The 15,036-nt window shown below is 32.5% G+C and overlaps 2 protein-coding genes across 2 annotated transcripts; one reads left to right on the top strand and one right to left on the bottom strand.

The window, feature by feature from the left end:
* Positions 1–830: 830 nt before the first annotated feature.
* On the top strand, positions 831–4,581 carry LOC140888635 (26S proteasome non-ATPase regulatory subunit 14 homolog). Its single transcript, XM_073296335.1, has 6 exons — positions 831–1,071; positions 1,288–1,465; positions 2,737–2,818; positions 3,204–3,380; positions 3,459–3,626; positions 4,163–4,581. The coding sequence occupies exons 1-6, from the start codon at positions 930–932 to the stop codon at positions 4,352–4,354; spliced, it is 939 nt and encodes a 312-aa protein (XP_073152436.1). The 5' UTR covers positions 831–929; the 3' UTR covers positions 4,355–4,581.
* A 3,150-nt stretch (positions 4,582–7,731) lies between these two features.
* On the bottom strand, positions 7,732–8,826 carry LOC140875609 (probable carboxylesterase 2). The gene has a single exon (XM_073279333.1). The coding sequence runs from the start codon at positions 8,722–8,724 to the stop codon at positions 7,747–7,749; it is 978 nt and encodes a 325-aa protein (XP_073135434.1). The 5' UTR covers positions 8,725–8,826; the 3' UTR covers positions 7,732–7,746.
* Positions 8,827–15,036: the final 6,210 nt, after the last annotated feature.

The following is a 15,036-nucleotide window of genomic DNA, read 5'->3' as shown; positions in this document are numbered from 1 at the left end:
CTATCTACGCCATGTATTAAATTAGGATTTTCGATAATATATTAATATTCAATGGGTAATACCTCACATTAATCCAAGAGCTACGAGAGGGACACATGTCACCAGTTTGAATACAAAAGCTGAAAGCTTAAAAAATGATTAAATAAGTTTAGCCTTTTTAAGTACTTTTATTTAAAAAAACATAAGTCATTTTAGTGTTTGGATAAATGTTGAAAAAGTGCTTTTATTTAAATTTTTAAATATAATTAAAAACAAAGCCCGCTAGAAATTCTAGCTTTTTTAAAAAGCACGTTTTAAAGTGTTTTTTTTAAATGATTTTTGTAACCAAACGCATTATTTTAGGAAAAGTGCTTTTATTTTTTAAAAAATAAGTGTTTTTGGCCTCCAGCTTCTCTAACCAAACGAGCTCATAATTTTTCTTGTTAGGAATATTTAGGGGAAGAGACTTGGGTCAATTCAAAAAAATATGACCCTCCCCAGTGGATTGGATTAAACAGGAAAGGATCAAATTTTTTTAAAAAAAATTGACCCAAGGCTATTAAGTGGAACGACTAATATAGGAAGATGACACATTACATCCATGCTAATTAAACATTATGTGCAAAAAACTCATATTGATATAATTTGATCTTAAACGTTTAACCAAACATTATATATATATATATATATATATTATTCATTAATTTTATGGAAAAAGTGTAATGTAATTGAATCATAATTCTTCTTAAATTTAAAATCAGTTCGTTTTAGTGACATTGTTTGGTTTGGTGTATTATTAATTTAATAATGTGCTCAAATGAAATCAGGTTAAATTATAGGTCCTTTTTCGAAATTGGGTATTTTCTTCTTCTGCGTGTTGGCATTTGATTCCAAGCCTTCTCAGCAGGCCTAAAGAAAACAGAGAAGGGGAAAGACTAGCGATTGACGAGATGTCAGGAATGGAGAGACTTCAAAGAATGTTTGCCGGCGCCGGCGGAGCCCTGGGTCATCCGCCGCCGGACTCACCCACACTCGATTCATCCGAGCAAGTCTACATCTCATCGCTGGCGCTTCTCAAAATGCTCAAACACGGTAAATTTAAGGTTCTATTTATCATTTTTTTTCCCTTCAAATTGTAGGGTTTTTTACGAATAACTATTTATTATGCATTTACCGCCGGCAGAATGGACAAGTAGGGTAAATCTTTCTATTTTACTTTGAACAATGATTAATTCTACCGAATCATTCAAGATTTTCTGTGTATCGATGCTATCGAGGTCTTTTGGTGATGCTTTTCGTTGATTATAGGTAGGGCAGGGGTTCCGATGGAGGTGATGGGGCTGATGCTGGGTGAGTTTGTGGATGAGTATACGGTGCGTGTTGTTGACGTTTTTGCAATGCCCCAAAGTGGAACTGGGGTTAGCGTCGAAGCAGTGGATCATGTGTTTCAAACTAATATGCTGGACATGCTCAAGCAAACTGGAAGGTTAACAAAATAATGATATCACAAACTCTCACTGTCTGTTATGATGGAACGTTGCTCTGTTTTGGCAATTGGAAGGAGACTAGGTTGTTTTAGAAATGGAAGAAAACTACTTTAAGCTGTAGGTTATCAGAACTTACCAACTTTTGTTGGGTCTGGAGAATAAGAAGAAAAATGCGTATAATAAGTTATCAAGTGATCAGCATTTTGGTTCACAAATGCATTTGGATCCCAGTTCACTGACAATGGAAGATGAAATGGGAAAATTTGTTAATAGGATTGATTAATTAGCCACACTGCTCGGTTCTTGCTTCAGAATTGTTTATTTTGATTCACTAAATAGGAGCCCAAAAGTAGTTTTCTTTACAGCTAATTCCACCTCTTGTTCAGCAACCCTGTTCAGTTCTTTCTTTGGGAAGGATCCAGTTGCTTACCTGTGGGCATGCGGCCACTTTTACTTGAATTTAGATGCTCTAGTACTACCAACTAAGAGCAGCATGACTAACATCATCACCATCGTGGCTTGGATTGATCCAATATAGAGAAATCGTATCCGATTGAGAATTTTATTATCCGAGTCTTCCAAATACAAACCATATATTTTCTTGCATTAGAGCGTTTTCAATAGGTGTGAAATAATATGATTGTTACAAATGGTTTTTAGCCAAAGTCTAGTTTTATCTTTTTATGAGCAAAAGTAACATTTTTGTCGACATATTAGAGTGCTATAAGTCAACCTGATGACATCATCAAATTGTAATCCCAATACTTTTTAGTGATAGGCGTTTACTATTTTCTTGACAAGACTACCTCCTACTTCGTCGTAAATGTGTCAACTGTCAATGATCGATGATGTGTTTTTGATTTTTTGGATCCACATTGAAGCATTTCTTTGACTGCAAAGGGGTTCATTGGCATGATAACAGTATAGGTGCCAAAGTTTGATGTGCTTTGCTCATTTTCCAATGTCAATGTTCTGTTTTGATTTTTTATTGACCTCAATGAAGGATTTATTACCAATAAAACTGATTGATATGGATGGATACTGGTGTTTAACTTGGTTTGTTTTGATGAATGTATAATCATTTCAAAGTATCCAGTATCCACTTTGATTTACATTTCATATAGGATTCTGGAAAAATTGTAACATATTATTCATCTTTTGGTTCAATGTTAAAGGTTTCTGGACTACTTTTAGAAGATTCATTTAGATTTTGCATTGTACTTTTTGTTTGTAATGAGTAAATTCGAACATTCACCTTCCCTTGTTGCAGGCCTGAGATGGTGGTCGGTTGGTACCATTCGCATCCTGGTTTTGGGTGTTGGCTTTCTGGTGTTGACATTAACACACAGCAGGTATATGCTCTTCTTTTGTTTGTTGCTGCATGGACTAGTCATATGGAGTTTGGTGATGAATGATGCGATATTATTCATATGCACATGCTGTTTGTGATCATGCTTTCTAAAGATGTTGGATAGTCATTTAAGCATGACCCGTTATTCGTACTTTATGAGATTCTTGCATTGTGCTGATTGTCCTCTGGCCTTATCTGTGTATGATGGGATATTATATTTTGCTGGTGACTTTTCGCCTTCAGTATTTTTTGCTATGGTATTTGGGACACAAAAGTATAAAATGTTTCCTTGCTTATGTAAGATGACTAATTGATGAGCCTATTTTTCATTTAGTTCGCATATCTTTGAGCATTCAAACATTTCCTTTTTCTGTTGTATCACTTAGAGTTTTGAAGCTTTAAACCAAAGGGCAGTTGCAGTGGTGGTGGATCCAATTCAGAGTGTGAAAGGAAAGGTGGTAATAGATGCCTTTCGATTGATTAACCCCCAAACCATGATGCTGGGTCAAGAGCCGCGACAGACAACTTCCAATTTGGGCCATCTTAATAAACCATCTATCCAAGTAATGGAGCAAGCTTTTGGTTTATTTTATTTCTGTGTTTCTACTCTGTTTCTTTCTAATGAGTTGCTTTTATTGCAGGCTCTGATTCATGGTTTGAACAGGCATTATTACTCCATAGCCATAAATTATAGAAAGAATGAATTGGAGGAAAAGATGCTCCTGAATCTTCACAAGAAGAAATGGACAGATGGATTGACCCTTCAGCGGTTTGATGCTCACTCCAAAACGAATGAGCAGACAGTCCAGGCACTCTCATGATCTTTTCTATCCATTTTCTTTTTTTAACATCAAACTGATAACCATGAATCAAGTAATTTTAGAAATATAGTGGTTATTGGATTAAGGCTTTTAAGTTCAGTCACCAGATTAGACACCCTAATATATCTACTTTCGGGCTGGCTTTTACAGGAAATCTGAAAATGATAATTTCTTGGCTAAAATACCAGATCGACCGATGTTTTCACTATGTGTTGAGCAAATGTCTTACTTGTGTTGTGTGATTTTGTGAACGTAAGACATGCAATAATTAAGTAGTATCTTTCTTTGTCACCTTGGAATAAGATTTACGAGGTTTTGGTGGTAGAACCAATACGACGACGTTGAGTTTTTTATTCTTAATCGACATATTGACGGTATCAACACTTGAGAGTTACAATTTGATTATGATTTCCAGATTATCAAAATGCTGCCTGGTATCGGCATCTTAGCATGACATTTCACCCTTGTTTTATGGTTCCACTCTCCTGTACTAACTCACAAATTTTTTGTTTCTAACTGTACAGGAGATGCTTAATCTAGCAAGTAAATATAACAAAGCGGTTCAGGAAGAAGATGAGTTGCCACCTGAAAAGCTAGCCATTGCTAATGTGGGAAGACAAGATGCAAAGAAACATCTCGAAGAACATGTGTCAAACCTGATGTCTTCAAATATTGTTCAGACGCTGGGGACGATGCTCGACACTGTTGTCTTCTAGATTTGGGAGTTGTGAGATGAGGGAAAATGTCGATGAATGAACTGCTCTTTGCTCTGTCTCCTATTCTTGATCAGCTCTTTTGTATCCTGTGAGAGAGCAACTGTTCTGAGTCTTTATTTTAAGTTGTCCTTGACCACGATTTTCCCCCATTCTATCTAGATAAACTCGTACTTGCAGGATTCAATCTGTAGTTTTGCAATGGCACTTGCGGTTCGCCGCCTATATGTAATTTTTGTGTGTTTTTTTTTTTTTTTGAAGAGACTTTTTTTTTTTTTTTGAAAATACTTTGGGATTCGAAATACTTTGAAAATACTTTGGGATTGGAAATCTATTGAATGTTATAATTAAGTATATCGAAAATCTTTCAAATGCCGCTCGGAATTAAATTTTGAGAGTTATTTGCACCAATCATCTTTGTGAAATATTGAAAATGTATACTTCTCTTTTGTGAAATATTAATAGGCGTCTTCAACCGTGATTTTTTAAAAAATTAGCACACTCGTCCCTTCAAATAAGTTATTGTTGTGCACGTGTTCTTCATGCGAATGGGCAAAATTTTTGATATTTTTTTTTGCACCAAATACCCCTATTAAATATTAAAAATGCATATTTGACCCCTGTGAAAATAATTTTTAAATCTATTCAACATATAATACACCATTTTTATTAAAATCTAATAATAAAATATTTAGCAAACATTTTTCGTTTTATTAATTTTATTTTTAATTTTAAATTTATTATGAATATATAATTGTTTTCTAAAAAATATTATTATTTTATCTTGTTATCATTATCTTATTAAACTTTCTTCTTGTTTTCAACTTTTTTATTAAAAATGCATCCATAAACGAAATTTAAATACCTAAAAGTACCAAAATATTAAATCAAAATGATAAGTCATGATAAGTACCAAACATTTTTAATTTTATTTATTTTTATTTTTATTTTTTATTTATAATTTTTAATTAATTTATTTCTAAAAAATTATTACTTTATCTCGTTATCATTATTTTATCAAATAACTTCGTGTTTTCAACTTCACCATTAAACATAATTCATAAATAAAGATTTTTAAATATCTAAAAATATCAAAATATTGAACCAAATGATAAGTTCATGAATGTTACCTTTTCAATTTAGAATTATATAAGCATGTTATTTTTATTATTTATTACAAATTGTGCAATGCATATTCTCGAAAAATTTAAATTTTGGTTCAATAATATATAGTTTTAAATCGAAAAAGCAATATGTTTGAACTTATCAGTTTAGTTCAATATTTTGGTGCTTGAAATTATTTAAATACTTGTTTATGAATGCATGTTTAATGAAAAAGTTGGAAATACGAAGTGAGTTTAATAAAATAATGATAACAAGATAAAGTAATAATATTTTTAGAAAATAATTAATTAATGATAATACATTTAAAATAAAAATAAAAATTAATAAAACAAAAAATGTTTGCTAAATATTATAATTGGATTTTATTAAAAATTGTGTATTATGAGTTGAATAGATTTAAAAATTATTTTCACAAGGGTCAAATATGCATTTTTAATATTTCACAGGGGTATTTGGTGCAAAAAAAAAATATCAAAATCTTTTTTCAGTCGCATGAGGGGCGCATGCGCAACAATCACTCATCTGAAGGGACGAGTGTGCTAATTTTTTAAAAGGTCAGAGTTGAAGATGCATATTAAAATTTTAAAGGAGAGAAATGTGCATTTACATTATTTCATAGGGGCGGTGCAAATAACTCTAAATTTTGACCAATATCGTAAAATTTATACGTGATGACACGCAATGCACATTTTAATACTGTCCGAGATCACCTATAGAGGCTAACATAGCCATTTGGAGTACATTCCAAAAACAGACGATATGTTTCATTGGGTGTGTTATACTTGATTGGGGCAATAGTCACCGGATCAATGGATCTCATATGATTTCATGTCGGCTCAGAGTAAAACTTCTTCCAAATGCATTTATCTTTTGCCCTCGGGTGATGCTTGGCTCCACCGGGTGAATTTCACCAGGTGGATCTGGGCCGTCCATGGCCCGGCCCCACATACAGGGGCTGGGCTCCACACATAAAATTGTGTGGGGCCCGGACTGATGAACGGTGGATGCTGCACCGGGTGAAATTCACCCGATGCAGCATAGAATGAGTCTTTGCCTTCATGTGAAATTTGTTCGTGTTGTCATATAATAAGTAGTGTTTTAACTGATTTTAAAAAAAATGTAGTGTTTTAACTCTTAGTTTGAGATGTAACGCAATGTGTAGATCCACGTAATTTTTTTTTTTTAATAATTCTTAAATTTAAAGTCCCTGAATGTCAGGGAGTGTTTGTAATCACTAAAAAAAGTGATTGTTAGATTTTGGCTTAAAAATCACTTTTGTGTGTTTCTTAAAATCCAAAATATTTGTTAGCTTATACTTAACTTAATTAAAATCCAAAAACTAGCCATATGGTGATTTGATCTGCTGATGTGCTCTGATCTATCCAAATACGTTGAGGCAGCTACCCCAATGGCAGCATCAAAGTGACCGACCTTTGGATAGTATAAATCACTGGAAAAATGGATCAAGTGCTTGTCAAATTTCACATACCACGTAGGATCTCCAATTTCTCATATCTTTAAAAAAAAAAAAAAAATTCTCTCATATCTTTCTTGGCTCCTACGTTGGGGTCGCATGGAGTACTTGGCCTCTCACTTTACCAGAAAGATGTGTAATTTTTAATCTTCTGGTCTTCATAAGTTTTGTCATTACTTAATAAAGGATAGAGCCTTTGTTGGCATTCAATTGGCTGCAATTAGTGGGCAGACGTGCAACAATTATTGCTTGTTCAATTATGAAGATTTGGAATTGATCACCATTATTTTTTTTTATTAAATTGTAAATATATTGATCTCTTTCAAAAAAAACTATTCTTTTTTCTCAAGTTAATTAATTAATTATATTTTCCAAACGGCATGTACATAGACTAATTTATAACTCTAGATCATGGCCATGATATTTCATTGTATTAAATTACAGCATCATTTGTGAAACTTTTCTAGAGAAGATTTTACTTTATTTATCCTCAAATAGTATATCTATATTGGTGAGATGGGTTAAACTCAATCATACTTAAAATAAAAAGTAATACGTTTATAAAATTGACACGTTAAACAAATTCACAACAAACTTCTATATATTTTTTTTAAATAAATAGTCAAGTAGCCGAAATACAAAAGTAAGCTTCAACAATTACAGACAGGAAACAAAAACAATGAAACATAACAAAAACAACCAAACATAATATTATTTTTTATTTCTTTTTTTGGGTAATCTTTTGTTTGCTGTACCATCCCCAGAAGGAAGATTAATCTTTGACTCAAATTCCACACTAATCCTCGTTAAAGAATTCAGCACATTTCTTGATAAGTTCCATAGCTTTCTCGGAACCAGAATCGATGACATGAAAGACATGATCTTCCCCTTGTGTTTCAAGAAACAGAGCTTCCCCTTTCCATGCACTCTTCACCAATGATTGGTGGTACAATCTTCCTCTTTCCCTCAAAACATCATTCGCCGCCACGCAAACAAGAATCTTGCCGCAAGCCAATCCCTCCAGACTCGGAGCTCCGATCGCAAACGGGTTGATCCACGGGTCGTCGCAGCCGAGATCCGACGGACAGATGAATTCCCACCACTTGTCCACCACCGATTTGAACATGGGATTCTCTGCTTCCACTCCAATCGGATCCTTTCCCCAGAAATATGGGTGCACCATCAAGATCCCCACGATCTTCATCAGCTTTCCCAAGCTCGGATTCTTTGATTCTAACCCAGCCTTGATCGCTAGGTGATGGGAGATATTGGCCCCTGCGCTGTCCCCTGCTAAGTACACTCTGTCGAAATCAGCGCTCTCTTTCAGCCAAGCTTCGCCGCCATTTCCGATGTGTGAGGCGACCCATTGAAGCGCTTCCCACGAATCCTCGTACGCCGCGGGAAGAGGGATTTCGGGGGCTCTTCGGTAATCGACGGAAACAAGGACGATTTGAGCCTCTTTCACTAGTTTGCTCAGCATGTCGTGGTACTTGGGATCGGCGGGGGATGATATGCAGAAAGCTCCGCCGTGGAAGTAGACGACCAAAGGGTGTTTCTTGTGGTGGTCGGCCGGGGGATCGGGGCGGTAGAGGCGGGCTGAGACGCCGCGTTCCGGTAGGATCAGGACATCCTTGGAGGAGACACCGGTGTCGGAGTGGAGTGTTGGTGGGACGGTTTCTACTCCTAAAAACCTTTCGACGCTTCCATCTTCGTAGACTTTGAGGTAAGGGGGAACATCATGAACAACAACCTTTGCATTGATGGAGGTTTCCATCTGTAATCCGATCTCTTTCGTGTTCGTTTCTGCAATGGAGACTGAGCTTAATTAGACGGGAAGAAGAAACGTAAACTTTGCAAACGAGTTAGAAAAATGTGAACATAAATAGAGAGGATTAGGCTTTTTTTTTATTTATTTATTTTTATAACAAAATACAAAAATATAATCACTAGAATATTTAGTTTGTTCTTGTACGTTTTTCAATTTGCGATTTCGATCATTTAAGTTTTAGTACTAAATGTTTCGATTTTTGATAATTTTAGTCATTTTTCTTCGAAAATTCTTACGTGACACTATACACGTCAGCTCCACGTCAGCACTGCATTGGTGTCACATCAACGTCATATCAGAAAAATGACTAAAATTGCCAAAAAAAAACAAAGATAACATACTAAAACTGAATTATGAAAATATAGAGGACCGAAATCGCAAAGTGACAAATATACAAGACCAAAAAAACAATTTTTCCCTAATATTTATTGGGTAAGTTTTTTGTGAGGCATTCTCACCGATCTTGATTCATGAGACGAGTCAATTCTGTCTATATTTACAGTAAAAAATAAAAGTAATATTTTTTCATTGATGACTCAAATAAGATATATGTATAAAAAAATTGACTTGTGAAATCGTATAAAATTTTTAAAACTTATGTTATATATACAATGAAAATTATGTATACGGTTTTATATTATATACATTTGAAATTATAAAAATATCTTGCAAGTTTCATTTTAAATATAACATCTTTCTATTTATTGATAGAATAACAAATTACATTATCACCATTATTAATGTACATTGGTTTCTTGTTGTATTAGGAAGAAACTCGCATTTAAATGGGGTTGACTATAGACAGATATATATACGTACTAACTGATTTCCTCACCTTAGTTAATTAAATTTCCAGATAATAAATCATTGTAAATGGGAGATGCAATCTTTTATTAAATGAGAAAGAAATCTTGTGTGTAATATAAAATCCTACTTTATCTTTTAAAATAATGATTTTTCGAAGAAAACAAAATATTTGTAATCCCACCGAATGTGACTAAAACCGACAGTCAACGGAATCAGATGATTTATCAAATGATCTAAATGGACAGGAACTATAGATTGAAGCTCCGTTACAATTAAAGCATGCCATTAAAACCCTATTTTTCCATGGTCAAAGTTTGGTTCATTACTTTTGTTTATTAATTTTTTTTTTAGGTAAAAAATATTGCAAATGGGCTAGCGAAGAAGATTGGAGGCAAATATTTTCTTTACTTTTCTATTTCTAATTTTACTTTTAATTTTTTTAAAACAAATTTCATATTTTGTATGGGAAATATTACATCACGTAATTGACATGTGACCTACTGTATAATATGTTCATTACATGATCAAGATCCACCCGATGAATAATTAACTGATAGAAGATAACATATAAAGTTACCAGAAAGAAATCAATCATCTCCGATACCAAAAGTTTGTATATTTGCCAATATCCGTGGTTTGAGCTCTATATATATAACTCAATTCTTCTAATATATCAAATTCAAGTTTCATGAAGACAGTTATTAGGAAATAAAGCAACTATATCTTATATAATAGAATCATGGTTTTTATAAACTCTCGTCTCAATATATATTAAAAGCGGTGACCATTAAGACATGAACAATATAATTCGTGATAGATTCATAAATTAAAAACCAACTCACAATTAAGACATGAACAATATGATTCGTGATAGATTCACAAATTAAAAACCAACTCACAACTCGATAACTCCGAAACTAGAATTTTGCAATCATTTATTCTTCGTTCACCATGTATTCATTTTGTAATATTATAAGGTTATGCAAATTGTCACTTGCCATCCCCTAATCTATTGCCTCTCTCTCATAAAAAAAAAAAAAAAAGTCACTAAATATAATAGTGTCCAAGTTGATGAAATAGATGAATGTACGGTTGATCAATTCTTATGAGTTTGATGTTCATATATATCAACATTTTCAGATGAAATTGTCGCACATATTTTGTTCAATACGATTTATCTGATTAGCGTAGATTGTATAGACTCTGACGTTAGTATTGAGTTTAGCTGATCGTCACATAAGAGTATTGGTGTTATCATCATCGAACAATAATAATAAAGAAACAAGCAAATTATCTTTATAAAAACAAGACATTGCATTCATGACTCGTTAGTATTAGTTGGCTTATCAATAATATATATATATATATGTATGTATATAAAAGATCCAAGTGACAGTGTAAGCAATTTGACTTTGTAATTTTGGCATCCTCCAATCATTGCGTTTTTTTTTATATTGGGAATAATTAGGGATCGCATATAACGAAATAATTATTTAAAAATTAGTGATGTATAATTAGATTTTAATAATGAATAATGTACTTTAATAATTAATAAAGAGTTTGGTATAACTTATTTTATATGATACTACATTTTATTTATAGAGTAAAATAACTATTAATTTGATATTTATATGGATAACAGCGTGGTTATTCGTATCTTTCATGTTTTCAAAAGAAAAATTGTTTTTTTATTTCTTCTTATTCTGAGTATTTAACGTACTTACCCTAATTCTCTCATTATTTCATCGTGATTTCCAAATTTTCGAGTATTATGTGAGCTCGTATATATCTGGATCCAGTGAATATTTGAATAGGATTGAATTCCATTCAAGTTCGATAATTTTAGGTATACATCAAGTAATATCAACATATGCTCAATTTTTTTTATAACACTACACAGTTATCAGAACAATAAAAAGGTCAAACTTATAATATGCATTCATTTGTGCCCGAAAAATTCAATTATTCAAACCTGATTTTAGGAAAGGTGTATTTTGTTGTCCAAATCACATTTATATGATAGTGTTTGGGAGAGCTTCTAGGAAGCACTTTTTAGCTTTTCGTCAATAAAATTTCACAAAATTTCAAATTTTTGTTAATGAAAAACTAAGAAGTGCTTCTTAGAAGCTCTCTCAAACACTACCTATATGTACTACAAATCTAAGGAAAGATGTATTTTATTGTATGGTTGGAAAAATTTCTCAAAATCTCAATCTTTCTCGAATCTCATCTCATCTCATCTCATTTTTGCCCCAAAAATTAAAAATTACAACATAAGTTTTTCTGATCCGAATTGTCGAGATTTTTCTTTCACGAATAATATCGAGATAGGGATCGGAACAAATTATTTTTTCGACGGGACAACCGACCCAACCCAAATTAATATTTTTAATAAAATTTATTAATAATTTTATTAATATATTGGGGTACAAGTTTATTGGGTTTCATCACATACATAAAGATATGGACTTATTTTGCATATGTATTATTGAAATGATCGAATATTAGAATCACGAAATAATATTTTATTTTTAAATATATATTTTTAAAAAATAATAATTTGATTATTTATATTTATAATTATTTAATTACAACAAATATGTAGAATAAGATATGCAATTTTTCTTTCATCTATTTAATAAAATTTATCTGTTAACTCGTAATTTGAATATAACTTTTAACCCCAATATTTTATAAATAATAATTATCCGGTGCAAAACTCTTGTTCTTCTTTGACACAAATGTTAAAATACAGTATTTTCATATGTTAATCACAACTTTTTATGTGAAATTGGGTTGTGCATGAACAACACATTTCGTGAAAAAAATATATTTGATCTCAGTTATTGCGTACGATATTTCGAGTTTTATAATTATCAAATTTAATCATGAATATATGTAGTGATCTTGTTATGCACTTATATGCTTGTAGTTGAAAGTTTTGTTACTATTAAAAATATGAGTTTCTAATTTTTTTTTTAAAAAAAATTATTAAAAATTAGTAATAATTTTTTTTTAGTTCTCGTAAAAATCTTGAAGCATTATTGCGAATATTTTAATATTATATGTTTATAATTGAATTTTTTTTGGGCATGTAAAATTTCTAAATAGTATTTTTTTAAAAACAATAAAACAATTTTTTTGGACAAAATTTTGAATATAAAAAAATTCATCAGGATATTCCCTCTATACCCGACGGGATCTCGAATATTCGGGGTACTAAATCGGGAGAAAAAATAGGTCCCTGATTCTTATCGAAAAGAAAATTTGATAGAGGAATTACATGACATATGCTACCCAATCCCACCCTTATTTTATTCTATCATTTTATCAAGTTGGGATCCTTAAAGAAAAGTTGGGCTTTCTGTCTCCAATGTTTTTTCAAAAATAGCACATGTACCCTTCTTTATTTAACAGAACAAAACTTGCAGCAGCCTATGGAAGCACAAAAACAAGATCGAAATGGAGTCTTCAAACAGAAGCGGGAGAACACATGTGAAGCCTAACATTGATTTAAGATTCCCTCCTACACCTTCATGTACCTGTCAAAGAGTGGCTGATATTAGGGTTGTTATTTACTTCTGAGAAAAAAAAATTCAAAAGGTATGATGTATTATTGTTGCTTTAACAATCAGTGTGTTTTTTTTTTGTTGGTGCAAACCAGACTATGCTTCATGGTTACTTGGGTGGGAGAAGATACAAAAAGTCAGAATACAAGAGATCAATCCCAGAGCACCCCCAAAAATGATGAAAACAAAGACAAACACAAAGAATTTGGCGATGAAAATTGCATGGAAGTTGGGACAAGATCTGGTGGATCTCATGTCGGTGATGGATATGTGCACATTGGTTGGGTTCCTTGTTTGTTGCACTTGGTTTTATTGATTGTAGTCTCTGTTAAATAAGTGAAAGTATTTGATGGTTTGTTTTAAGTTTGGCTCGGTCAAGCATATTGCAAATATTGTTGAACTTGTTTTTTTGTATCGAATGATTAATTGCAATTTCAAATAAAACTAATCTATGTAATTGTTTTTTTATGTGTAATATTATTACATAGAATAATTTTTTTTTAAAAAAAGAACAATTATAAAGAGTAATATTCAAGAACAGGTGCATTGATCAAGAGTAGCATACCACAAATCATTTAAACAATTAAAAACCAATTAAAAGTAGCATATTGTAACTTCTTTAAACAATCAAGAGTAGCATCTAACAACTTCATGTATGGCCAAACACAAAAAATATGACAAAAATATAATAATAAATCTAAAGAGAATCAATCATAAACAAAAAAAAATAACTTTTTTAAACAGTAAAGAAACCAAAATCAAACAAACATTGTGAGTAAGGCTTTTTTTAGCAATTAATATCATAAAGCCAAAATTAGGTCAATACAAGTCCAACTTTCATTTTTCCCACAAAGTCCAATGAGCTAAGTCAAATTCACGTCAATACAAACAAAAGTATGATACCGGTCCAATCTAACAAAATAAATCCCACAAAGATCTTCCTATTTCAAAATCTATACAAAATACTTTAGTTTTTCTTCTTTGTCTTGTCGTTCCTTGAGTTTGTACCAACACAATCTGCATTAGCACTTGTTGTAGTTGTGTTTTGACACGAAATCTCATTTGTATTTGCAATAGCTCTAGTTTTGGTCGTGCTTCCAAATGGTATAGTCATAGCATCACCAACATGATCTACATTAGCACTAACAATAGTTGTGATTGCAAATGTGCTTCCCACACCATTCATGCTTGCTCCAGCCCTTGTACTTGCATTCAAATTCTGCAAACACAACATATTTGCTTTGAAAAAATTATTTAATTCTACTGATTGCTAAAATATTTAACCTTTAAAGATACTTTATGTTTTGTCTTGGCTTGTTTAACTGGTCTAGAAGTACTACTTTCTTGTGTGGAATGCATCTCATTATCATTTTCTATAGTAACCCAGAACCCATTTTAAGATAATAATATGTTAAATATGATTAAGAGTTAGTAATTAGCCTATTCCAGGGTTCAATCAGACTTCAGAATTAAGAATTGGACTTCCAAGCATGGACAGGATCGGAAGCTCCGAACCCAGATCGAAAGTTCCGAACTCTGCTGATCGGAAGCACCGGAAAGGGTTTGCTTACTTCGGAACTAAGGCACGATCGAAAGCTCCGATCCAGGAACGGAAGTTCCGATCTCCAGCTGCCAGCAATGTTCGATGACTCAGCCACGAGTTTTGACAATTGTTGCACGTAGAGAAAATTGAAAGCTCCGATCACCGGATCGAAAGTTCCGATCGCCACGTGTCACGCATGCACGGATCGGAAGCTCCGATCCCGAGAATGGAGGTTCCGATCTCTGGAGGATTTTTCTCTATAAATAGGGGTCTTCAGATTCATTTCTGATTACTAATTCCTGAGTTCCTTCTTTGATCAGTTTTATAGTGTGAGTTATA

Source organism: Henckelia pumila, chromosome 1 (genome assembly GCF_033568475.1).
Source record: "Henckelia pumila isolate YLH828 chromosome 1, ASM3356847v2, whole genome shotgun sequence".
Taxonomy (NCBI): domain Eukaryota; kingdom Viridiplantae; phylum Streptophyta; class Magnoliopsida; order Lamiales; family Gesneriaceae; genus Henckelia; species Henckelia pumila.
Note: the sequence above shows the minus strand (reverse complement) of the source record. Positions and strands in the feature narration are given on the sequence as shown.